Source organism: Parambassis ranga, chromosome 18, assembly GCF_900634625.1.
Source record: "Parambassis ranga chromosome 18, fParRan2.1, whole genome shotgun sequence".
In the NCBI taxonomy this organism is placed as follows: Eukaryota; Metazoa; Chordata; class Actinopteri; family Ambassidae; genus Parambassis; species Parambassis ranga.
In genome coordinates, this window is record NC_041038.1 from 12,050,447 (window position 1) to 12,075,020 (window position 24,574).

Here is a 24,574-nt window from a genome sequence, read left to right on the forward strand (position 1 = left end):
TCTCTGTGTGTGTGTATGGGAGTCGGCTTGACAGGACCAGTTGTATCCTGTTGTATATCACCGAATGGATTCTTAGAATGTCACAACAATTTGAGTTAAACGTCTGCAGGATAAAGTCAAGTCCAGTAACGGCAGTAATCTATGAACATGCTCAGTATGTTGCAGTGAGCTGTTACAGCTTGTGAGGACTCTAGACCAGTGTTTGCCAACCTCCCAAATTGGTTAAAGTCCAAAAATGTACAACCGCCAAATAAACACACAAGCCCTTTCAGAGGCAGGTGCAGTCATCTCCTCAGCCATGAGCCATGTCATTAAATTATCTATTTATAGTTAGTAAAGGTGTTGGATGCTGAGATGCTTCTCAACAGGTGACCTCATTGACACACTGATTACTTTCACAAATGAATCAGTTTGTGACATTTTTTTGTTTTATTTTCCTTCAAACTTCTTAATGTTCGTTAAACAGTTTTTTTTTTAAAGCTCATCATTTCCATGTGTAGCTCCTGCAGCTAAAAACATGTTCTACGTTCAGGGTGGCTGGATCTTGGCCTTGGTTGTATAGAACATAGTGTATCTTATCAGATACCTTCTGAACGTCTTGTCTCGTAACCCATAGACCATTGGGCTGATGAGCCGAGGCAGAATCTGAATAAACAGTGTGACCAAGTAGCGAATGATCAGCCCCCCTTTTGGGAACAGGCTTGTCAGGCCTTCTATCATGATGTTAAAAAGGTAGCTGAGCATACACAGCAGCAGCTGGAAGCCATGGAGCATGACAGTGTTCCGGGCTTTCTTGGCATTAGCAGAGGCTGCCTGTGCAGCGAAAAGGATTCTGAAGTACGTGTAGAACAGAGTGAACCAAACAATGACCAAGAACATGATGTTGGTTACGTCTCTCTTTCTATTAAGAATGGGGTTTTTGAAAATATTTTCTCTCAGGCAGAGAACTTTGGAGTGAAAGAATTCATTGGATTCTGTGGCCAAGACAACGAATAAATCGGGCAGTATTGACAATGTGCTGAGCATCCAGATCACCGTGATCACAGCATACGTTTTCTTGATGGTGCAGATCTGTGGGTGGCTGAGAGGGAAACATATGGCGATGTAACACTCCACTGCCATGACGGCGAGTGTCAGGGGGTTGTTTAGGCTTGAAATGATGGCAATCATTAGCATAATTGCACAAAAGGTGACATTCAGGGTGAGCATGATGTAACTCAGAAGCTGAAGGAGGGTTAACATGATCAGCAGGATTATATCATTGATTACCAGATGGATGTACAGGATGTAACGAGGGTTCGTGTTGAAAATCTGAAGAGACATAAGAACAAAGATTAGAAATACAAATACTTGAGTCAGTGAAGCCCAGATCTGTTTAGTGTTTGCTGCTGTCACACATTCAGTCAGTTGGGGCTCATAAGGACCTGCTCCTCTATGGAAGCAGCACAATTATGGCTACAAGCAGAGAGAACTCAAACATGCAGAATAACGGAGAAAGAAAGTGTGATTTTACACAAATGAACTTCATCACACTTATTAGATAGACTTAGATATTTCTGTTTTCTGCATGGATTGGAATCTTTAAAGGGGTAAATGAAGTCAATATCACTGACCTGATGCTTTTTGAATGTGTGCACCAGGGTGGCATTGACATAGACAATGGAGATGCTGAGAACCACAGTAATCACATTCTTGTATACAGATGTGTTTAAGGCGTCCAGAGAGACACTTGTTGTAAAATTCCTGCCATTGTTTGAAAGATTCATCTGCCACAGTCCTCCAAACCCTCCAACGAGAGAAAACAGAGAATCAATCTTCAGCAAGTCATAAACAAACTAACTTTGAACACCATCGTTTAAGATAAGATATAAAAACAGTAATACTTCACAGTAAAGTGATGCTTCTCTGAGGCAACATTAAATCCACACTGAAAGTAGACTTGCTTAATGTAGATACACACAGGCCATAGCGCTTGTTTTCAGTTCAGAGTGTGATACCATGTTAGCTACAAAGCCTTAATTATGCCTCAGTCAGCATGGATTCACAATACTGGTGCATCAAAGCAGCTCACTATATGTATAATACATAGAAAACCACACAGTGTAGGCACTCACCTCAGCATGAACATGTATGTCTGCTTCTTAATACAGTGAGCCGGGTGTGTTTGATTCATCTCCATATATAACAGTTACCTGCAAGCGTCATAGGATTGTGACAGACTTACAGCGTGTGTCTGTGTCTGTGTGTGCGTGTGTGTGTATCCAGGGATTCCTGCAGAAAGTCAGTTGGTCAAGATGGTGACTATGAAGCGATGCGGGAAACCCTGGTGTGTGTGTATGGGAGCAGGCTTGACCAGTTCTCTGTATGGACCATAACCTCCTGCCTGAAGGGAGTGGCTCAAAGAGTCCATGTCCAGGGTGAGAAGGGTCAGCTGTGATCCGACCTGCACGCCTCAGAGTCCTGGAGACGTACAGGTCTTGGATAGATGGCAGACTGCAGCCTATCACCTTCAGCAGAGCGCCCAACACGCTGCAGTCTGTGCTTGTCCCTGGCCGTGGCCCCAGATGTAACTTATATGTAACTTTAGGGAAATGTAATTGTTCTGCCCGTCACTATATGTTGCTGGAATAGACAAACTAGCACAAATTATTTACATTTATTTACATTCGGATCATTTCCCACGGCACACCTGATGATCTGTTAACGGCACACTGGTTGGAAAACACTGTTCTAGACATCACTGATTGACAAGATACATTGATTTTTTTTGTGTATGAGTGTTATTGTTGGCAGACCCAGCATTTCAGGCCATTGACAAATGTGTTTTTCACCACTGAGAATGTTGGTTTATTGAAGGCAGATATATGCCATTGAACAAAGGGTGTGATTAATGCGATGACAGCACAAAATGGAAAATATAGCAGAATTCATAATGTTGTTCTGATAGTGTATAGTCACCTGTGACTACAAGTTGTCTTGAGAAGGACCTCTTGATATGCAGCAGGTCACCACATATATACCTTTAGCCTGGTCGGATGGAGAGCTCAGTGTGAGCACTGTAGTTGTGGTTTGACCATTGATCAGAGCATAAAATGTGATATATTGGACATGATTTATACCATTTTGGTGGAATTTTTTTTCAAATTCTAAAGTACATCTCCAGCTTTACACAACCAGTTTTCAGTTTGTTGCAAATTGTACCAGAAGAGGGAGACGAAGAGGGAGATGATTACTGAGGTGCCACTGTATTCACAGAGGTGGTTCTAAAGTAGGCCAACCATCACATGAAGGCGTTTTGATCATAAGCCCTCTAGTTTTCACATAGGGAAAAACAAACAGAAATTCTGATTTATTCTATGATAAAGTCCCTAAACCCAACTCAAAAAGGAGAGTAAATGCATCTTTAATATGTATGAATAGAACCTTTATTCTCATTGTAAAATATGAAATTGGTTTTAAAAACAAATATACAACCACAGATGGATGCCAGATACTTACACAGGCCCTTTCAAAAACTAGCTACTGAGAGGGCTATTTGACACAGACACACAGATTAATGTGACAAATGAATCACAGTCTGAGACTCTCAGTTATTTCATTGCCCTTCAAACGTCTTTTTGTCCATTAAATTTAAAAATGAATTTCCATGTGTAGCTCCTGCAGCCAAGTGCCAAAGCCTGTGGACATTCTTGGTGGAACACCTTACCTGACTAGAGGTCAGGAGCATACACTGCATCTCTCAGTTAGACTTGATACAAGATCCCATTTGGCTTCATCCATCGTGGCTCCTACAGGTTAAATGTTCAGGATATGTATGTGCAAGAAATAAACCAGTCAATGATTGTTCTTTTTTGATAACTTTAGGGGACAACTTCTTTTTGGAGTGTTGGTCAGAACACACTTCATTAAGACCTGTTCTACATTTAGTGTGGCTGGATCTTGGCCTTGGTTGTATAGAACATAGTGTATCTTATCAGATACCTTCTGAACATCTTGTCTCGTAACCCATAGACCATTGGGCTGATGAGCCGAGGCAGAATCTGAACGAGCAGTGCGACCAAGTAGCGAATGATCAGCACCCCTTTTGGGAACAGGCTTGTCAGACCGTCTATAATAAAGAAAAAAAGGTAGCTGAGCATACACAGCAGCAGCTGGAAGCCATGGAGCATGACGGTGTTCCGGGCTTTCTTGGCATTAGCAGAGGCTGCCTGTGCAGCGAAAAGGATTCTGAAGTACGTGTAGAACAGAGTGAACCAAACAATGACCAAGAACATGATGTTGGTTACGTCTCTCTTTGTATTAAGAATGGGGTTTTTGAAAATATTTTCTCTCAGGCAGAAAACTTTGGAGTGAAAGAATTCATTGGATTCTGTGGCCAAGACAACGAATAAATCGGGCAGTATTGACAATGTGCTGAGCATCCAGATCACCGTGATCACAGCATACGTTTTCTTGATGGTGCAGATCTGTGGGTGGCTGAGAGGGAAACATATGGCGATGTAACACTCCACTGCCATGACGGCGAGTGTCAGGGGGTTGTTAACATTTGAAAATATAGCAATCATTAACAAAATGATACAAAATGTGACATTCAGGGTGAACAAGATGTAACTCAGGACCTGAAGGAGGGTGAACATGATCAGCAGGATTATATCATTGATTACCAGATGGATGTACAGGATGTAACGAGGGTTCGTGTTGAAAATCTGAGGAGAAGGAAAGATTGGAGCTTTACAACAGTTTCCCACACAAGTATTGCCAATGGCAGAAAAATGACTTCTCCACATGCTACAGATATTTAACTTTACATTTTTGCAGCCTCTACAGACCAGTTTTCCACTTTTATCTGCACATCAGCTGTAGAAAGCGTGCAGATCAGGGTCACAACATTTGTGACTGCTGGTCTAGTGTGAGTCTTTCAGGGTGCATGATTATTTGTTTTATTGAAAAATAGTAATTAAAGGTCAATATAATTTCTGTTTAACAGTTCAAGTGTTGTATAATTGAAGTGAACATTCATACCTGATGCCTTGTGAACGTGTGCACCAGGGTGCTGTTGACATAGACGATGGAGATGCTGAGAACCACAGTAAACACATTCTTAGTTATAGATGTGTTTAATGTGTCCCGATAGACGTCCGCTGTGACATTGCTGCCAGTGTTTGAAAGATTCATCTGACACAGTCCTTCAAACCCTCCAACAACTCAGGTTACGAGAGAAAACGGAGTGTTAATCTTCAGCAAGTCATGAACAAACCAACGTTTAAGATAAGATATAGAAAACAGTAATACTTCACAGTAAAGTGATGCTTCTATAATGATATATTAAATCTTAAAAGTAGACTTTTAACTTATGCATCAACATTTCAACGCTGTCATACTTTGGAGTGATGCTTCTTTTAGGAGGTGTGGGGCAGTTATGGAAGATAATCAGCCCACATCTGGTTTTTCAGCTCGTTATTTTGTATTGTTACAACACACAAGAGAACTGCTGTATATTCGATGCATTACAATAAACTAATACAGAAATCGTTCTGAAGCCATGTGTAACTCACATTTAATGATAATGAAAGAAGCATTTTTCAAACCATATATTCAAGACAAGTTATTATTTTAAACATTGTTAAATTCTCTGAACAACAGATAACAGTCCAAAATCATTTATTATTCATAGGCAGAGAACCACACTCACTTAGAGATGAGCAGGTGTAGATGAAAGATGAGAGTAGATGAAATACAGTAGGCTTGGTCTCTTTTCCAATATATATATAGTAGTGATGAGCAAACCTCATAGGATAGTCACAGGTTTTCTCTCTCTCTCTGCGTTTGTCCATGAGTGTGTGTGTGTGTGTGTCCATGAGTGTGTGTGTGTTCATGCATGTGTGTGTGTGTGTCCATGCGTGTGTGCCGAAGCATGTTTGTCTATGCGTGTGTGTTCATGCGTGTGTTCATGCGTGTGTGTCCATGGGCGTGTATGTGTTTGTGTCCGTGCGTGTGTGTGTACACACTACATGCACAATTGTGCCTTTGTCAAAAATTCAATGCACTTTTTATTTTGATAAACATCAAATTTAACTTGTGTTTTGTCAATCTAACCTTATGAAGTGACGTGAACAATTGACTTTAAACATACATAGGCCTGTCGCGATAAGCAATAAATCAATTGCCGCGATAAATTACATTTGCACGCTCGTTTGTTTTCCTCTCTCCCTCTCTCTCTCCCTCTCTCTGCTAAAGACACTAGATGACAAAAGGCGTCACTCCGGTGCATCGTAGCGAATAAAGTGTGCAAAGTCCGGCCATCGGGCTTTATATGGCCCGCGGCTTCTGTCTTAAAATGTGTCAAATCAACAGGTAGTTCTTATTTTTTTAACTCATTGTGTAACATTTACGTAATGTTCTGAGCAGACCACGGTCAGCTCGCTGTCTGCGTCGCCACGGTGCGTCACAGTGCTGCAGGGCTTGGACGCTGGTTACAGTTACGCAGAGAGCTCTGAACACAATTCACCACGAGACGAAACATGCTTATGTATACAACCTGCTCTCAGAGAGAGTCCGCGTTGTACGAGTGAAGTTCTCTGCCTTCTTACTGGCGGCACTCGCGGCAGCGCCACCCTTTAGTCCTCTCGCCCAGTCCTCTTGTGCCATCTCTGCTATCAGATTCTTTTATGTGTTTCTGTCTACATGGTGCCGTTTTTAAAATTCACTGCAGCTAATGCAAATGCGTGCGCACACAAACACGCATGCAGACACATGTGCGCACGTACAGGTGAGCCCACTCCCACCAGCAGGTAGAGTGCGTGTTGTTTGGCTCTGTTGCTCATGACGTGCTGGTTGGATTGACTGAACTCCATTGACTATGCTCAGATAAGCCATGGTAATAGGCCTAAAACTACTACTAATATTATGATAAATATCAACATTAGTATTAATATTAATTGTATTAATCGCATTATATTAATAACAATAATAATAGTAATAATAATAATGTTGATGATTGGGGACCTTTCCAGTGTTAAATGTTCTTTAGAAAGGGTGTACTTGCATTATATGTTGTCATCATTATATTAGTTGAACATGGTCTCAACACGACAATATTATCGCTTTCTTGGCAATTAGTCGCCCAGCAAAATTTGTTATTGTGACAGGCCTAAACATACAGCAGTTTTTCAATATAATTATGTGTAAATCTTCTTATCATCTTCCAGGAATCAGCATGTCTTAAGTATGAGAAACGAAACAATATGTGTTTTAACATTACTGTATGCTGCATTAAATGAAGGGAACATGAAGACAATACACAGAAAAAGTGTTTATTACAGACTAAAATCAAATAAAGTCAAAGGATTAATTAATAAGTGCTCAGGTGAAGTAATGCAGTGTTTACAGTAGTCTGTAGCACACTGTGGAACAGTTTGATTAGTGTTTCAAAATGTCAGGTTGTTTTATATTTTACACATAATTTGTAAAACATCAGAAAGTCATTTGTAGTTTGGGCGATGTTCTCCGTGAAAAGATTTCTAAAATTAATTACATGCCATAGAACAAAATCAAACTGATGCAAAAAAGCACAATGAAACATGACATGGAAACAAATTGGCAAACAGGATGTTAGCAATTTAAAAGGACTTCTTTTTGCAAGTTAGATAAATAACAACGATTGTCTACAACAGAAGCAATAAGTTTTACAGCATGTGTTTGTGTCTGAGCCACAACTTAGAACTTACTTAGAACATACTTGGAGGCCCTGAGTGGGCTGCAGACAATGTAGCGGTGAAGGAGGTCAACAATGTTTTTCAATATATTCAGTTTCATGTTTCACAAAGCACAACTTTAATGTACTGAAAAGAACTTGTGGATATACAGTTTCTCATTTCCAAGTGTCCTAACTAGTGTTTGTTTATCTCATGAACCTTTTTGGTATCTAATGTCTCTGCTGTTTGCTTCCTGCTCTCACTGAACACACCAGATACTTTTTCAAATACTGTTTGAACGTCTTGTCTCGCAGGCCGTACACAATTGGACTGATGAACCTGGGGAGAATCTGAACGAAGATGTAGTTAACAAAGAGCACTTGTACGTAATATTTAGGGAACATGTACACCAGAGCTTTTATCAGCACAGCGGAAAGATAGGTCAGCATGCACAACAGCAGCTGAAAGCCATGGAGCAGGATTGTGTTTCGGGTCTTCTTTGCATCTCCATCTGATGATTTAGCTGCTTTAGCTGCAAAGAAGATCTTAATGTAGGTGAAGACAATGGTTAGCCAAACAACAACCAGGCAGATTATGTAAGAAACATCCCTCTTTTGCAGATTAATTGGGTGTCTGAATAAGTTGTCTCTCTCGCAAAATATTGTTGAATACAATAAGTGCAGAGGCTCTGTGGCCAGAATAATAAAGATGTCTGAAAGGATCGAGATCGCACTCATTGTCCAAATCCAGCAAATCACAATATATGTTCTCTTGACCGTACACAAGTCAGCGTGTCGAAGAGGCAAGCAAACAGCAATGTAGCATTCCAAAGCCATGACAGCCAGGTTTAATGGAGTGTTGAAGGTGGTGAAAACAGCAAAGGTAATGAAGAGACAGCAGAGGGATGCGTGGAGTTTGTAAAAGATGTAGCTTAAGACAAAGAGGCTGATTGTTGTTGTGAGCTGGATCATATCGTTCACTACCAGGTGGATGAACAGGATATAGCGAGGGTTCACATAAAATATCTGAAAGAGAGCAGAAATGGTTCGCCTTCTCTCATCATGCTGATCATACAGTAACAGCAATGATAAACAGTCACAGCAAACACTGACCTGGTGCTTTCTGAAGGTGTGAATCAGTGTACCGTTGATGTAGTTGATGGTGAGGCCGAGAACTAGAACAATGACATTTTTGGCCACAGCTGTGCTCGCAGAGTCTTGATAAACCAGACTGCTGGACACGTTGTAATAAGATGAGTTCATGGAGATGAGTCAAGATCCTGCTAACCTCTCCAAGAAACACCACAGAAATGTCAAATATGTTATTATAATGATTACACTGATTAAATAAGATAAAACTCATTAAAACGTTCCCCGAGCGAGTCATACAAAATTGTACTGTATAAAAACACTGAAACATGCATAGTGTCAGAGATATTTGTTTTGTGTTGGCAAGAATGTGGTGGTAGGTAGCATTAGACTGTACTGTGATTATATTGCATTTTTTCCAAACTTGAGGTAAATCTAATAAAATAAGTACAAAATACATGGGTTTCTATGCAGACCATGCATGATCCACATTAATAACTGTGCCTGTAACATGCACAAAACTCATTTGATTTGGCTACCCAAGTGAAGGAATTAGACCTCTCCCAACAATTCATGCGGTATTACATACTTTAACATTAAAAAAAATCTCAGTTACAGAAAAAATTACTGAGCATCACACACACATAAACAGGACAATGAAACGTGTTGTGATAGGACAGAGGGTTTTTCTTACCTTAGGTCTTACTTTAGTCTCTGTTCCAGTCAGGAACTGAGTGTGAAATTACTTTGGTGTCCTTATATATTGGTCTCTGTCTGCAGAGACTAAATCTCTCTCAGTTGTGCATATTTTGTCTAGTATAGTTTAAGTCTTTCAGTGAGTCTCATTGTTCATTGGATAGTGACAAATGGACTTTTTGTTTTGTTTATTTGAGCTAATTAAACTGTTATTGATATTAATTAGTGTTGTTTGTTTATTAGCATGTGCCATAGCCTAAGACATAGGTTTTAATTAGGGCCTGAGCATGAAACGTGCGAGAGCCCTATTGAAATGCAAGCGTTTATTATTATCGGTTATTCTTAGTCCGGACACGGTATCGTGATTTTGACCCCCTGGACATGCTCAAAAACTCACCAAATTTGGCACAAAATTGTCCCCCGACGAAAATCGCGACCTGACACTGTGCTACAGACTTCAGACTCAGTACACTGATGTATCGCCTTGTGACAAGAAAAAAAGCCTTTTGGACGAAAATTCCATGACGTACAGGAAGTCTGCCATTTTTTAAAAACCACGCCTTTTCCACATTTATTCCAGTATATTTTCTACTACATTTCTTTAAATATTGTGCTGTGGGCTGCATTTATAATATGTTTTTAATCTATCCCGATAGTAACAAGACATGAAAAAGGTAGTCAAGGCTGAGGGGACTGAACTAACAGGGTGCAGCATAGAGGACAGTTACAAGTAGAGAAGAGGCCACAATGTAAGCAGTGTCCTGAGAAATCAGCTAAATAGAAGACACAAGGTCTGGGTTGTTGTCACCTACACCTTGTTGGTCTTTAGATGCCCTGCTGGCACCTAAGAATGCTTAGAGGATTTCACCAAAAATTCAGAACCCCAAGTGGAGGCCACAGATTAGTAAATGTTAAGGCCACAATCCTGGATGAACAACACAAGTCCAGGAGTACATCAAGAAGATGGCATCAGAGGATAAGATACATGGTGAATATCTCAGTCAGCAGAAACCCACAGAAGGAAGAGCAGCAAAAGGATGTGCTGGGTCTATCGTGGAAAGATAAACCCCTGCATAGTATGTTTAATTGACTGAGAAAGTAGCTGACATCAGAAAATCCTACCAGTGGCTGTATTGAAAGACAGCACATAGGCACTAAATACAGCAGCATAAGAACAGACTCTAATCACTAGAAAAACAGAGGCCGGGATCTGCAAGGCAGACAGGACCCCAGGTGCAGGCTGTGCAAAGACTCCCCAGAAACAATTCAGCACACAACAGCAGCCAGGTTCACTGTTGGAAGTGGTGACAGACGGCAATGTCAGCGAAATAAAGCTAAACTTAATACATTATATACGTACATCAGCAACCAGACCCGGTTACGGTGTTAGTATCGGTGTTGAGTTATGATAAAGTGGTCTTTGTATCTTGTGCAGAGGTGCAAGATGTAGCAGAGGTTTAGACTTTGGTCTAAGTAATGGGAATGTGGCGTTTAAGTTTGTTTTTAGCCTTTAGTGTACAGCAATGTTTATTTCTTGGGGTAGATGGAGTGGTCTGCATAAGACTAGAAGGGTTTCTTAGTGTTGGACAACAGTTTAACACCAGTCACTGTGGATATAACTCCCATACACCCCAACACAGCAAAAAGCAAAAATATTGAAAATCCAGGCCAAAATGTATCCATCAGTGTAATGGGTAGACCTCCTATCAAAAGGCAAAATCTACCCACCTTTGGTGCTTGGTGTTAATGTCGGACCCTGGGATGACCATGGTGATGCGAGCTGCTCTTGTGTTGTTAGATTAAAATTCCAAGGTTCTGCTTAATTTGAATATTAGTTTTTATTTCAAATGTTTTCAACATTTTAATTACCAGTTCAACATGCCCTTAAAACTGAAGCCCTGTGCCAAAAGATAAAATAGAAAACATATTTCAAGATGGCATCTTCAGTCTTTTTTGGGGGTATATGTTTATGGTTATTGTACACGTTATAGTTCTTGTCAAGTACTTACTGAACGTTTTGTCACGTAGTCCATAGATGATGGGACTTAAAAAACGAGGAAGGATTTGGAATATAATGAAACTAACAAAGAACATGGAAGCTGCAGGAAACGAACCAGTGAGGACTTTGTTTAACAAAGGCTGCACATAAACCATCGTACACAACAGCAGCTGAAAACCATGAATGAGGATTGTGGTTCTTGCTTTTTTAGCATTTGAAGCAGCAGCTTTGGCCACAAATAAAATTCTGAAGTAAGTGTAGAACAGTGTGATCCAAACTACAACCAGAAACATTATGTGAGATGTGTTCCTCTTGTTTACACTGTAGCTGCTTCTAAACACATTGTCTCTTTCACAAAATACTCTTGAATTAAAGAACTCCAGAGGTTCAGTGGCAAAAAGGATAAAGACATCTGGTAGGATAGTAAGTGAACTTATTATCCAGATTGTTCCAATTACAATATATGTTCGTTTTACTGTACATATGGTTTCATACCTGAGTGGAACACAGACAGAAATGTAGCACTCTGCTGCCATAAAAGCGAGGATCAGAGGAGAGTTGTGTGCAGTTAGGACAGGTGGCAAAAGGAAGACCAGACAGATCGAGACAGTTTGGAAAATGAAGATGAAGATGAAGAGACAAATGCTTGTTGTCAACAGTATCAGGTCATTTAACACCAGGTGGATGAAAAGGATGTAGCGTGGGTTCATCTTCAAGATCTGAGGTGGAGTGACAGCATGAGGAGTTAGATTACAGTGTGTCTGTGAGATCTCACATCATGATCTCACTGTTCTGACACTGAGCATTAACTAAGGTTACAATCAAATACATTTATACAGTATATGTATTTCAGCAGTAGAGATGTAGAGACGTTTCACCACTCCCCCGAGTGGCTTCCTTAGTTCTGCTACTGTTCTGCTGGGGAATCTGAGTTTTTATGTGTTCAGGACCTTGTAGGTGGATCTTGCAGGAACTCACATGACTAAGATCCCTTTTGTTGGTTAATAGTCAGTTAACAACCAGAAAATGCTGCAGACGGAGGTATTTTTTATACTCATAATTCTTAATAAATGAATGACTGCCTTATATACAGTTGGAGACAAAAGTATTGGCACCCCTGTCAGTTTGACATGTTTTGCATGAAGCATTGTTTTACTGCATTTTTTTTTTATTGAAGTAAACTAAATTAACCTTTCAAAGCAATTATGTGAGCCCAGTAAGGATGGGCCAAAATACCTGTGCAGAGGTGTCAGCAGTTGGTGTCACGCTACAAACACAGATTACAATACTTTTGTAACGAACCAATTATGTTTTTGTAAAAATTTCTGTCAGATTGCATCAAAAACAATTTACATTAAACCAACGCTTCATGCAAAACATTTCAAACTGACAGGGTTGCCAATACTTTTGTCTCCAACTGTAAGAAGTGCAGATGTTCCTGTGAGGCACTGAGAGCTGGATGTATACTTTAGAGAGGGCAGGCAGGGGGCAGCTGAAAATCTTTTCTGCTGTTCATATGACCCTTTAAGGGGCCTTCCTGTCTGCAGCGGAGCAGCCAGTGAATCACACTGTGATGCAGTATGCCAGAACACTCATTACGTGGAGCTGTAGAAAGTCACAGCAAGTTGACCTTTAGACCCTGTTCAGACTTGTGTAAATCCGGCTAGTGCGGGATACAGCCCAAATCCTGCTCTAGCCGGATTTATTCTCAATCTGAACAGTGCAAATTTGGCTATTGTCTCAAAGTGGGCAAAGAAATTGCTGAAATTTGACTTAGGTCTGAACACAAATGTGGCTAGGAAATCTGGGTCGCATACAAAAGCTGTGTGTAAACATCCGTCAAACTACGAAGACAAGACAAACTTTGCCTGGAGTTTATTTTCGACATGGCTACAAAGGAATGGACTGCATTCTGGACAAAAAAAACACACAAAAAAGAATGAACGAAACAAAAGAAACCACATGCGTGCACCCTGTTCTACCCCGGTCAGGATGGGGTTTGAATTTTACAATGCCACACTGGCAGTTTGAAAATAGGCCTGAACATACCCGGCTTAAAAGCAGTTTGATCCCCCTCTAGCTGGATTGACTTTCCCCAGTCTGAACAGGTTCTTAGTCTGCTTTCCAAGAGAAGTTTTAAAAGTGGAGACTGCTGGGCCCTTTTAGCCACTCTTGTGGTGTTGGCAGAGAAGGTGGACTCCACTGCCCCCATTATATAAAAGGAGGCGCTGGGTCCAACATCCTCTCTTTTTTTCCAGTGTTAGGTGTCGGGGTATTCCTCCTACACATTAATCAGACAGTGCTTGGACCTCATGCCTGTAATTAGACTTGTTCCCCCAGTTATGAGCATCACAACATTGGTGTCCTGAGAATTTGATGATGGTGTTGGAGAAGGATCAAAGCTGTGGGGAGTGGGCCCTGATGTTCAGTGCTACAGGTTTTTGAAAACTTTTCATAACAGCAGATGTGAAGGCTAATGTTTGGTCATTCAGACCACTGACATCTGGCTTTCTGGGGACTGGAATGATTACAGCAGATTTTAGGGAAAGAGGATTGTGCCAGAGAGAGGTTGAATGACCTTGTGAAGATCCCTGACAGGAGTGGAAGACGGTGGAAGCAGTATGTCTGGGTGAGGTGCTGATGTCTCACAGTGCGCAAAGAAATGGTTTAGTCCCTCTGACAGGATCAATATCATATCAATGTCAGGTGTAAAACATGTGTAATTATCAATGTGAACTGACAATTTATATCATATATCATTCAAATCAGAAACATGGTGAGTCCACCACTCCACCACTGAGGAGAAGGAAATAAAAACTAGCAGTGATTTAAACACAATGCATAAAGCTGCTTTTCTGTCAGCACCAGACACACACACACACACACACACACACACACACACACACACCCTGCTCTGTGACAAATCTGATTACAAATGGCCAATATTTATCAATACTTAACTGATAGACCCCTAAAGTGTATGGAGGCAAAAGTATCAGCTTCTAAATGAAATCATTCATTATTATTAAAATATTATCATTTGAATTATTGTGCTTTAGAGTAAAACAGAGCAGGCATCATTTTACTGCAACTGCTGATGATTATATCATGAACTAACAGCAGAGGTAAAACCATATGCAGCCGAGTTAGAGTGATGGTCAAGTGAAAAACAAAAATAAACTTAAATATATATTCTTTTTTTTACAGAGGTTTTTCAGTTTAAAAAACACAAGAACTTTCAAGGTAACATCTTCATCCTTTTATTTGGATTGATCTTTATGGTGAATGTGCACATGACAGTTCTTAGAAAAAACTTCTTGAACGTTTTGTCACGTAGTCCATAGATGATGGGACTTAGAAATCGAGGAAGAATTTGGACTATAAAGAAAGTAACAGCAAAGATGGGAGCTCCAGGGAACAAATAAGTGAAGAATTGGATCAACAAAGGCTGCACATAAACCGTCATACATAACAGCAGCTGACAGCCATGAATGAGGATTGTGTTTCTGGCCTTTTTAGCATTTGAAGCAGCAGCTTTTGCTGCGAACAAAACACTGAAGTAAGTGTAGAACAGTGTGATCCAAACTACAACCAGAAACAATATGTGAGTTGCATCCCTTTTCTTTATACTTAAGCTGCTCCTAAACACATTATCTCTTAAACACACCACTCTTAAATAAAAGAACTGCAGAGGTTCAGTGGCCAAGAGGATAAATAGATCTGGTAGTATAGTAAGTGAACTTAGTGCCCAGATTATACCCATTACAATATATGTTCTTTTTACTGTGCATATGTTCTCATACCTGAGTGGAACACAGACAGAAATGTAGCACTCTGCTGCCATAAAGCCGAGGATCAGAGGAGTGTTTTGTGATGTGAGGATGGCCGGCAAGAGGAAGACCAGACAGATGGAGACGTAGAGAGTGTTGAGGGTGAAGCTGTAGATGAAGATTGAAATGCTGCTTGTCAACAGCAGCAAGTCATTTAACACCAGGTGGATGAAAAGGATGTAGCGAGGGTTCATCTTCAAGATCTGAGGTGGAGTGACAGCATGAGGAGTTAGATTACAGTGTGTCTCACATCTTGATCTCACTGTTCTGACACTGAGCATTAACAACTGTATCTGTAAAAATATTCACAGTGTCTGTACTTGTTCAGCAGTGATTACAATCAGTGTGTCACAGGAGAATGTACAGATACAAAATAATAAATGTAAGTTCTGTAAATGACAGTTGTCATGTGAGCAGTGAGAAGAGCAGGTATGAAAGGAGAGGAGAGCGAACAGTCTCTCAGCATCTGTCACACCACACACTGTGCTTCACAAAGAACTCTGCAGTACTCACATCGTGCTTGTGGAATGTGTGGATCATGGCAGCATTGATGTAGTTGATGGTGAGGCCCAGAATGACAACGGTCGTATTCATAAAAATATGTCTGATAGACGTGTCCTGATTGCTCCTCGTTGCATTGCTGTCTGCAGGTGTCGAATTCATGTCAGTGTCTGATCAGTTTTTCAAATATAATAAAACACTGTAAATACCCTGTTATAAAAACAACATATTCGTATGTTGAGATTTCAAGTTGAAAGTTGATGAAATGAATCAGAAGCTGTGAAGTAAAAAGCAGTTTGACACAGCCCTCAGATGGTGGGTTCTGGTCAGGGAAATAATGAGCTGCAGCTGCAATTAAAGCATTTTTATACTTTATGAGCAGTGAGAAGCACTGCGTCACTTATTGCCACACACACTCACAACACGTGTGTTTCACTGGGTTTCATTATTACAGTTTATTAACAGTCAAACCAATCATTCCCAAATAATTCTCCTCTGAGCCCACTCTACGGTTGCAATGTTTTTGTCCTGAACGTCCCGTTCCTGGAATACCAACATCTGAGATTGGGTGTATGTGCTGAAAGTATTTCCTTAATGTGTTTGTTTTTTGCTCAAGTTACAGTGTGTTGAGGCTTTAAAGCCACCATACTTGTCAGTGGTTTAAGGGTCATGTTTATTATATCAACACTCTGTTTGCTTGCTGTTCTTCATTTTATTTTAGCTTAGTTTCCAATTGCACAATGGACCAAAATACTATCTGGTGCTACAGGGGGTTCATAGATTCAAAATTTAAAACAAGAAATTCTACTGTAAATATTACATTTGCTTTGCACTCATCTTGTAATTTAGTTTAGTTACTTTGATGTATTTTAAAATGTCATATCCAATAAAAGTCACAGCTGTAGTGATACAAAACATATTTCAAGGTAAGGTCCCAAATTTCCCTGAGGGACCTTCCCAAAGGGATTAATACAGTATATTCTATTCTATTCTAACATCATTCTTTTATTAGGGTGGATCTTTATGGTGATTGTGCACACAACAGTTCTTATGAAATACTTCCTGAACGTTTTGTCACGTAGTCCATAGATGATGGGACTTAGAAATCGAGGAAGAATTTGGAATATAATGAAAGCCACGTAAAAGATGGGAGCTCCAGGGAACAAATAAGTGAAGACTTGGATCAACAAAGGCTGCACATAAATCATCATACATAACAGCAGCTGAAAACCATGAATGAGGATTGTGTTTCTGGCCTTTTTAGCATTTGAAGCAGCAGCTTTGGCCACAAACAAAATCCTGAAGTAAGTGTAGAACAGTGTGATCCAAACTACAACCAGAAATAATATGTTAGTTGCATCCCTTTTCTTTATACTTAAGCTGCTCCCAAATACCTTATCTTTTTCACAAAACACCCTTGAATTAAAGAACTGCGGAGGTTCAGTGGCCAAAAGGATAAATAGATCTGGTAGGATAGTAAGTGAACTTAGTGCCCAGATTATACCAATTACAATATATGTTCTTTTTACTGTACATATGTTCTCATACCTGAGTGGAACACAGACAGAAATGTAGCACTCTGCTGCCATAAAAGCGAGGTTCAGAGGAGAGTTAAGTGATGTGAGGGTGGTCGGCAAGAGGAAGACCAGACAGATGGGGACATAGACGGTGTTTAAGGTGAAGATGAAGATGAAAAGCGTAATGCTGGTCGTCAACAGCAGCAGGTCGTTTAACACCAGGTGGATGAAAAGGATGTAGCGAGGGTTCCTCTTCAAGATCTGAGGTGAAGTGAGCATTAATTAATTAATGGTGTCTTTGTAAGTGTGGTCAAAGACACACAATTTTAGCAGAATGACTAAACTGTGATGATATATCACAAGCTGAAATAAATTGTAATTGTTTTACTCAATTTCTACTCAAACATGGCATGATTATGAAGTTATAATTTTAAAGTTACACAGTTCAACACTTTTGTTTGCAGCTTGATTTACTTAAAGGTTTCTTGTGTATTATCATTCTTCTAATTGTGATCAACTAATTAAATGCAAAAAAATAATCATTCTATGATGATGAAATTTCAAATCTAAAGTATCGGCAATACTGGCTTTACTTGGTATCAGCTCAATACTAAAATGTTCAGTATCGGCCAGCAGTGAGCAGTGAGAACAGCAGGTATGAAAGGAGAGGAGAGCGAGCAGTCTCTCAGCATCTGTCACATCACACAGTGCTTCACAAAGAACTCTGCAGTACTCACATCGTGCTTGTGGAATGTGTGGATCATGGCAGCATTGATGTAGTTGATGGTGAGGCCCAGAGCGATAACGGTCGTATTCATGTAAACAGCTCTGACAGACCTGTCCTGACTGTTCCTCGTTGCATTGCTGTCTGCAGATGTCGAATTCATGTCAGTTTTTAAACAACGCCTTTAAGACATAACAAACAAGTTATGACAAAACTCCATATTTTCATGCTGCATTATAAAGTTTGATACTGACCTCAGATGGTCCGTGCTGGTTGAAACTGGATTAATGTACAGCAGTCGAAGGTTTTTATACAGTGAGATCAGTGTATGTTGGCGCAGTGTGTGGGTGTGTTTGACCATGTGACGTATTAGCTGAAAAGGACACAGGAGGAAAGGAAGGAAACCATTTAGAAAAGGAAGGCACATCATTTTAATTTAACTTTTTTTAAACAGGAGAGTTTAGGGTTACCATAACATAACCACAATATAACCATAACACAGTAAATAACAATAAAAACAGCAAAAATGAATTGCTCTACTGTTGCAAAGAGCTGTTGAAATAATTTTGACCTTTGGCCTACCAGCTAACCCTGCAGTATGAAGGAGGTTAGACATTATGTCTTTAAAGAATTTCCCCTCAGGGATAAATAAAGGAATTCTGATTCTGATTTATTTGTTTGTTTTTAGATGGTACAGAAATCTATATCCTATATCACCAGTAATACATTACATTGTCATAGTTATCACCAGATTGAGTTTGTGTTCTGTGTTCACATGTAAGCATATTTAGAGAGGCTTGATTTTGTTTTAAATAGACTGCAGTTTGTGTCAGTAAATAAGATACTTCAGTGTTGCTTGCTACTGTCCTCCAGTTTATTTTAGACCGAAGTACAACATGGGCATAGATTGATTTAATCTAAATCTTTCCATTTCCAGCACAGTTACAATTTCACTTTTTGACTCCAGGGTTAATAGGTCAGTTAGGTGAGGTATTGTCACTGGGGTTGAGGAGTGGAGTGAGGGATGTTGTGATAGAGACCACTGCTCTGGGGTAGAAGCTGTCTCAGAGTCTGGAACTGTTTTCTGATGGTACCAGTTCAAACAGAGAGTGTCCAGGGTGTGAGCGGTCAGTGCTGATCCTGTCTGTTGCCCTGTGAGTGGAAGCTCCATGCCAATAATGCTTTAGTTTTTCAGCAGCAGTGAAGCTAGCATACCACACTGTTGAGCAGTTGGTCAGGATGGACTCTATTTTACTCGTGTAGATGTTCAGCAGCAGGGGAGGAGGGAGTTTAGCCTTTTTCAGCTGCCTCAAGCTGGGGACACACTACACGATTCTACCCATGATTTCCTGTCGGACAAAGTCTGCACCAGTCTGCACTCGTTGAGGACAGGCGACGTGTTGTCAGCACCAAAATCTGTTAGTGTGTGAGGGGGTGAAGATGCCAATCTGCAAGTGTGTGAGGGGAACAGGCCCAAGTCGACTTCAGTCGCAGTCGTTCAAATATGTTTGAATGGTTTGAACAGTTGTTAAGTGTGTGACCCCCCCATCATTGTTGTCAGACCATGTCAGGTGGTTAGAGATGGTGATTCCAAGGAACAGCTGATTGATGGAGGACGCGGTTGAATATGTCAGTTAGCACCCAAGCTAATTGACTGGTGCAAAGGGGACAGGGCCAGCTGCTTTGCGGATGTTGATGCTCTTTAGCACAGTCGTCACTTGGCGTTGTTGAAGGACCAGCGTAGGGTTTTTGCAGACAGATTCCATGATTGGAGCAGTCTCTCCAGACAGTCATAGATGGTACATCATTTATTCAAATTTTTCTTTCTAGCTTTGTGTAGCTTTTGTGTAGCTATGTGTGTGACCAGTATGTAAACAGTTTGAAATGTTTAAACTGTTACGTGGGTTTGTGGGAAGCAGCAAAACATTCTTCCTAAGGCTCAGCCTTGTCCCCAGAAACAAGGTCCTAAGGCCATGTCAGCCAAGAAAGGTGGGTTCCTCCTGCCTGAGGTGTACAACAAATTAACTTTGGTGCAGGAGCAGGGCCTCTGTGTCTTCGGCCACTGGATGGCCCAAGAAGTAAGGTGGTCAGACGTACGGGCCACCCTGGAAGTTCCTACAGGGGGGTAGCATCTACACCAATGCAGGGAGTTCCCTACTTGATGGACTCTGAACAGAAGGTACAGGAGGGTCATTCCTCCCCTGTAGGAAAGGAGAGGTCTGTAAGAACAGTGTTGCCAGATTTGAAAACATTTGTGCAGATCTCAGGGTTGTCCACACCATAGAGGGGGGAGTGCGTCTAACTGGTTTGGCCCTTCCCTTAAACCCATGGGCTGCAGAGGAGAACTGAGTGTTTTAGGAGTCATACAGGAAGTTCCTATCCAGCCCATACTAGCTGTGGAGAAGCCATGGAGGAGCTTTCAACTTTAAGGTCCTCAAGCCAATAATATGGGAATACCTTGAACACACACTCCAATAAGCCATGACCTGGTATGACCCAGGAAATTGACCAAAGCACATTGATAGAATAGGTGTACTGTGACCCTAATCAGGGTTTCCTGACCGTGTGTTTTTTTTCGCCAACTCGATTTTTTTAATATAGCTATCCTTCTGTTCATTCAACTCTGCGCAACTCTCTCTCCCTCTTGTTCATACATAAGCGCACATTCATGCACACACACCGACAGCAGCTGATCCGCCCGCTCCTCCTCTCTATGTGCAGTGCCTGACAACTATAGACTATTATTTGCACAGAGAAGACGGTCAATGTTATTGATAATGGAACATCGCGCACCTTAATAATTTAGCACAGACAGAGCTGGTAACGCAGCAAACCATTAGGTGATTTAAGGTGAAACGCGGTTACGGTTGAGATAAAGTACGTTATATGCCCATAGTCACATAAAGAACATTAACACCAAAAATTGTTTTATTTATGAGTTAGTTGCCCTGCTGTGCCTTTAGTAGTTCCATATATCTAATTATATTCTTTATGTGGTTATATCACATTATTTATTTGAACCTTTATTTTACCTGAAAATGTCATTTTACAACACATGATCAGGTTGACATATGGGCTGAGGCCAGTGTTGAGTTAATGTAGTGAAAAAGCTTCAGATGTTTGTGTAATCCATTCCTTGAATGACAGAATCTAAAGATTAGAACTAAACTAGGCACAAATTCAACTTTAATTTCAATTTGGTGAGTCATTCATAAAACACAACATTTAAAAGACAGGTCTTCCTCCAATATAAAGTCCAGGTATCTGTATGAGCAAACTGATACTACTGGCCTGTAATGTATGGAGTTGAGGTGGGGGAAGGTCCAGGCAGGGTTCTAGTAAAAATGTTTGTCTTATCACTCAGAACTGACTTAGAGAATTGAGATTTAACTGAATAAATTCAAAATGCTTCTTATAGCTTTAAAAAAGTCAAATTGCTAACTGGTCTGTGGGAAACACTGCTAATGTACCAGGGAGATTGCTGCAGTTTGCAGGGAGGATGCCTGAGGGCATTCAGGCATTAAAGAAAAAAAAAGAGCAGAGATTTTGTCATCACCCCGACGAAGTGCCGCTGTCATGCAGACGTTTCTTATGTACATATTTTTAAATTTAATATATAAAAGAAATACAGCTGTAGTGATGCAAAAACATGTTTCAGGATAACATCTTCATTGTTTTGTTGTGTGTACACATGTCAATGTTTATAAAATACTTCCTGAAAGTTTTGTCACGTAGTCCATAGATGATTGGACTCAGAAAACGAGGAAATATTTGGAATACAATGAAAGTACCAAAAAAGATGGAGCCTAGAGGGAAGAAATCAAGAAGGACCTTAATCAACATGGGCTGCACATAAACCATCATACACAACAGCAGCTGAAAACCATGAATGAGCAGAGTGTTTCTGGCTTTTTTAGCATTTGAATCAGCAGCTTTGGCCACAAACAAAATCCTGAAGTAAGTGTAGAACAGTGTGATCCAAACTACAACCAGAAACAATGTGTGGGATGCATCCCTCTTCTTTACAAACAAGCTGCTCTTAAACACAACAGTACTTTCACAATACACTTTTGACTGAAAGAACTGCAGAGGTTCAGTGGCCAAGAGGATAAATAGATCTGGTAGGATAGTAAGTGAACTTAGTGACCAGATTATACCAATTACAATATATGTTTTTTTTACTGTGCATATGTTCTCATACCTGAGTGGAACACAGACAGAAATGTAGCACTCTGCTGCCATAAAAGCGAGGTTCAGAGGAGTGTTTTGTGATGTGATGATAGCCGGCAAGAGGAACACAAAACAGATGCTGAAGTAGACAGTGTTGAAGGTGAAGATGAAGATGAAGAGACAAATGCTGGTCGTCAACAGTATCAGGTCGTTTAACACCAGGTGGATGAAAAGGATGTAGCGAGGGTTCATCTTCAAGATCTGAGGTGTAGTGACAGCATGAGGAGTTAGATTAAGATAAGATAAGATAAGATAAAACTTTATTAATCCCGAAGGAAATTCTTGTGCCAGAGGTATCAAGTCACAATAAATGCAGTTAAGTACAGAGTATAAGTGTAAGTGTCACTATAATCCAAAAAGAGTACAGTACGCAGTATGAGCACAATATATGATACATGGATACAATATGGAGATGTAAGGTGCTAAGTAAACATAATATAGGAATGACAGTGATGCCTGACACAGTGTGTCTCACATCTTGATCTCGCTGTTCTGACACTGAGCATTAACAACTGTAACTGTAGAAATATTCAGACAGTGTCTGTACTTGTTCAGCAGTGATTACAATCAGTGTGTCACATGAGATGAAAAATAATAAACATGAATTCAGACAATAAGTTTTCTAATGAGCTTTGAGAAGAGCAGGTATGAAAGGAGAGGAGAGTGAACAGTCTCTCAGCATCTGTCACACCACACACTGTGCTTCACAAAGAACTCTGCAGTACTCACATCGTGCTTGTTGAATGTGTGGATCATGGCAGCATTGATGTAGTTGATGGTGAGGCCCAGAATGACAACGGTCGTATTCATGTAAACAGCTCTGACAAACTTTTCCTGACTGTTCCAGGTTGCATTGCTGTCTGCAGGTGTCGAATTCATGTTCAGTTTCTGATAGATGTTTTTCAAACATAAACACACAATACAATGAAACACTGTAAATAACACAAAATACAAAATAGTAACAATTTACATATTCGTACGTTAAGATTTCAAGTTGGAACATGGAATGAATCAGAGGCTGTGAAGTAAAAAGCAGTTAGATACAGACCTCAGGTGGTGGGTTCTGGTCAGGAGAATAATGAGCTGCAGCTGCAGTTAAAGCATTTTTATACTTTATGAGCATTTAGAACACGTGTGTGTTGTGAGGGTGTGGCAATGAGTGACGCAGTGCTTTCAGCAGGTGTTGGTGTTTGTTACATATGTTTTCATAGCTGTCTGTTGGTGGTCCCTTGATTTCCTCATGTTTACAAAGGTTTTCTCAGGTGTGCTGAGCCCTCACAGGCACCGTACTTCTTACCGTGGCTTGATGATCAGATCAGCACTGCTTTGCTTGCTGTTTTTCTTCTTTTTGTTTGAGCTCAAATTAAAAATGACCTTTTTTATGTAGTGAAACCTGCTGGTCCACAATGCGAATTAACTACACAGTGCACATGTCTTGTAAGGGCCCGAGCACAAAATTATTATGATTCTCCTACGTCTTTGACCCCCTGAATGTGCTCAAAAACTCACCAGACTTTACCCAAAATTGTCCCCCGAAAGATATTCCTATTTGACACTGTCGCCATAGATGGGTGTGGCCAGATGGCTTTGCAGCGGCCCCTATATTGAGATTTTATATTTGAGATATTAAACAAGGAGGAAAACCACAGGAAGCAAAAGTCAAGACAATGCACAGGGGGGGACAGGACTACCAAAGTAAAACAGGAAGCACAAGACAAGACACAAGAGCTAAACAAAAACCCAGAGAAACAAAACACTAGACTACAGGAAAATAACAATAACTAAACACAGATTAAACTAAAAACCCAAAACGAGGAAAACAAAACCATAAATAAACACCAGGTCATGACAAACTCCCCCTTCAACGAACGGCTCCCAGACGTTCCCAAAAACGCAAAACAAGGGTACAACTGAAAAACAGGGAGCCAAATTTCAAAACAGAGTCCATAAAGCAAAAGATTCAAGAGTCTGAGAGTTTATGAAGGCCCAGGTCATGGGCCAACAGGGGCAACGGAGACAGAGGCCCAGAGAAACAAGAGTCTGGGGTGCTTGGGGGGCAGAGTCAGAGACAGAGGGGACAGGGACCCTCCAGGGTCATGGCTGAAGCACAGCATGGACAGGGCTGAGGGCCCCCCCGGGGTCCGGGCAGAAGCCCAGCGTGGGCAGGGCTGAGGACCCTCCGTGGTCCGGGCGGAAGCACAGCGTGGACATGGCTGAGGGCCCCCCGGGGTCCAGGTGGAAGCACAGGGTGGACAGGGCTGAGGGCCCCCGGGGTCTGGGCGGAACACCGACGAG

General features: G+C 40.8%; 7 protein-coding genes across 7 annotated transcripts; all 7 read right to left on the bottom strand.

Annotated features, from left to right (window-relative positions):
• Positions 1-528: 528 nt before the first annotated feature.
• LOC114451233 (odorant receptor 131-2-like) lies at positions 529-1,766 on the bottom strand. The gene is made up of 2 exons (XM_028429811.1): positions 1,614-1,766; positions 529-1,311 (listed from the first exon to the last, which is right to left on the bottom strand). The coding sequence occupies exons 1-2, from the start codon at positions 1,764-1,766 to the stop codon at positions 529-531; spliced, it is 936 nt and encodes a 311-aa protein (XP_028285612.1).
• A 2,157-nt stretch (positions 1,767-3,923) lies between these two features.
• LOC114451234 (odorant receptor 131-2-like) lies at positions 3,924-5,175 on the bottom strand. Its single transcript, XM_028429812.1, has 2 exons — positions 5,023-5,175; positions 3,924-4,706 (listed from the first exon to the last, which is right to left on the bottom strand). Exons 1-2 carry the CDS (start codon positions 5,173-5,175, stop codon positions 3,924-3,926), a joined length of 936 nt encoding a protein of 311 aa, XP_028285613.1.
• A 2,749-nt stretch (positions 5,176-7,924) lies between these two features.
• Positions 7,925-8,956, bottom strand: LOC114451235 (odorant receptor 131-2-like). Its single transcript, XM_028429813.1, has 2 exons — positions 8,807-8,956; positions 7,925-8,719 (listed from the first exon to the last, which is right to left on the bottom strand). The coding sequence occupies exons 1-2, from the start codon at positions 8,954-8,956 to the stop codon at positions 7,925-7,927; spliced, it is 945 nt and encodes a 314-aa protein (XP_028285614.1).
• A 2,451-nt stretch (positions 8,957-11,407) lies between these two features.
• LOC114451236 (odorant receptor 131-2-like) lies at positions 11,408-12,283 on the bottom strand. Its single transcript, XM_028429814.1, has 2 exons — positions 12,266-12,283; positions 11,408-12,196 (listed from the first exon to the last, which is right to left on the bottom strand). Exons 1-2 carry the CDS (start codon positions 12,281-12,283, stop codon positions 11,408-11,410), a joined length of 807 nt encoding a protein of 268 aa, XP_028285615.1.
• A 2,432-nt stretch (positions 12,284-14,715) lies between these two features.
• Positions 14,716-15,901, bottom strand: LOC114451237 (odorant receptor 131-2-like). The gene is made up of 2 exons (XM_028429815.1): positions 15,821-15,901; positions 14,716-15,510 (listed from the first exon to the last, which is right to left on the bottom strand). Exons 1-2 carry the CDS (start codon positions 15,899-15,901, stop codon positions 14,716-14,718), a joined length of 876 nt encoding a protein of 291 aa, XP_028285616.1.
• An 893-nt stretch (positions 15,902-16,794) lies between these two features.
• Positions 16,795-18,143, bottom strand: LOC114451238 (odorant receptor 131-2-like). The gene is made up of 2 exons (XM_028429816.1): positions 18,063-18,143; positions 16,795-17,586 (listed from the first exon to the last, which is right to left on the bottom strand). The coding sequence occupies exons 1-2, from the start codon at positions 18,141-18,143 to the stop codon at positions 16,795-16,797; spliced, it is 873 nt and encodes a 290-aa protein (XP_028285617.1).
• A 3,560-nt stretch (positions 18,144-21,703) lies between these two features.
• On the bottom strand, positions 21,704-23,158 carry LOC114451240 (odorant receptor 131-2-like). Its single transcript, XM_028429817.1, has 2 exons — positions 23,009-23,158; positions 21,704-22,480 (listed from the first exon to the last, which is right to left on the bottom strand). The coding sequence occupies exons 1-2, from the start codon at positions 23,156-23,158 to the stop codon at positions 21,704-21,706; spliced, it is 927 nt and encodes a 308-aa protein (XP_028285618.1).
• Between the last annotated feature and the right edge of the window lie 1,416 nt (positions 23,159-24,574).

Coding starts and splice junctions, on each gene's coding strand:
- LOC114451237 (XM_028429815.1), bottom strand. CDS start 15,901: ATGAATACGACCGTTGTCATTCTGGGCCTCACCATCAACTACATCAAT. Junction 15,511..15,820: donor ACACATTCCACAAGCACGAT/GTGAGTACTGCA, acceptor ACTCCACCTCAG/ATCTTGAAGATGAACCCTCG.
- LOC114451240 (XM_028429817.1), bottom strand. CDS start 23,158: ATGAATTCGACACCTGCAGACAGCAATGCAACCTGGAACAGTCAGGAA. Junction 22,481..23,008: donor ACACATTCAACAAGCACGAT/GTGAGTACTGCA, acceptor ACTACACCTCAG/ATCTTGAAGATGAACCCTCG.
- LOC114451233 (XM_028429811.1), bottom strand. CDS start 1,766: ATGAATCTTTCAAACAATGGCAGGAATTTTACAACAAGTGTCTCTCTG. Junction 1,312..1,613: donor ACACATTCAAAAAGCATCAG/GTCAGTGATATT, acceptor ATGTCTCTTCAG/ATTTTCAACACGAACCCTCG.
- LOC114451234 (XM_028429812.1), bottom strand. CDS start 5,175: ATGAATCTTTCAAACACTGGCAGCAATGTCACAGCGGACGTCTATCGG. Junction 4,707..5,022: donor ACACGTTCACAAGGCATCAG/GTATGAATGTTC, acceptor CCTTCTCCTCAG/ATTTTCAACACGAACCCTCG.
- LOC114451238 (XM_028429816.1), bottom strand. CDS start 18,143: ATGAATACGACCGTTATCGCTCTGGGCCTCACCATCAACTACATCAAT. Junction 17,587..18,062: donor ACACATTCCACAAGCACGAT/GTGAGTACTGCA, acceptor ACTTCACCTCAG/ATCTTGAAGAGGAACCCTCG.
- LOC114451235 (XM_028429813.1), bottom strand. CDS start 8,956: ATGAACTCATCTTATTACAACGTGTCCAGCAGTCTGGTTTATCAAGAC. Junction 8,720..8,806: donor ACACCTTCAGAAAGCACCAG/GTCAGTGTTTGC, acceptor GCTCTCTTTCAG/ATATTTTATGTGAACCCTCG.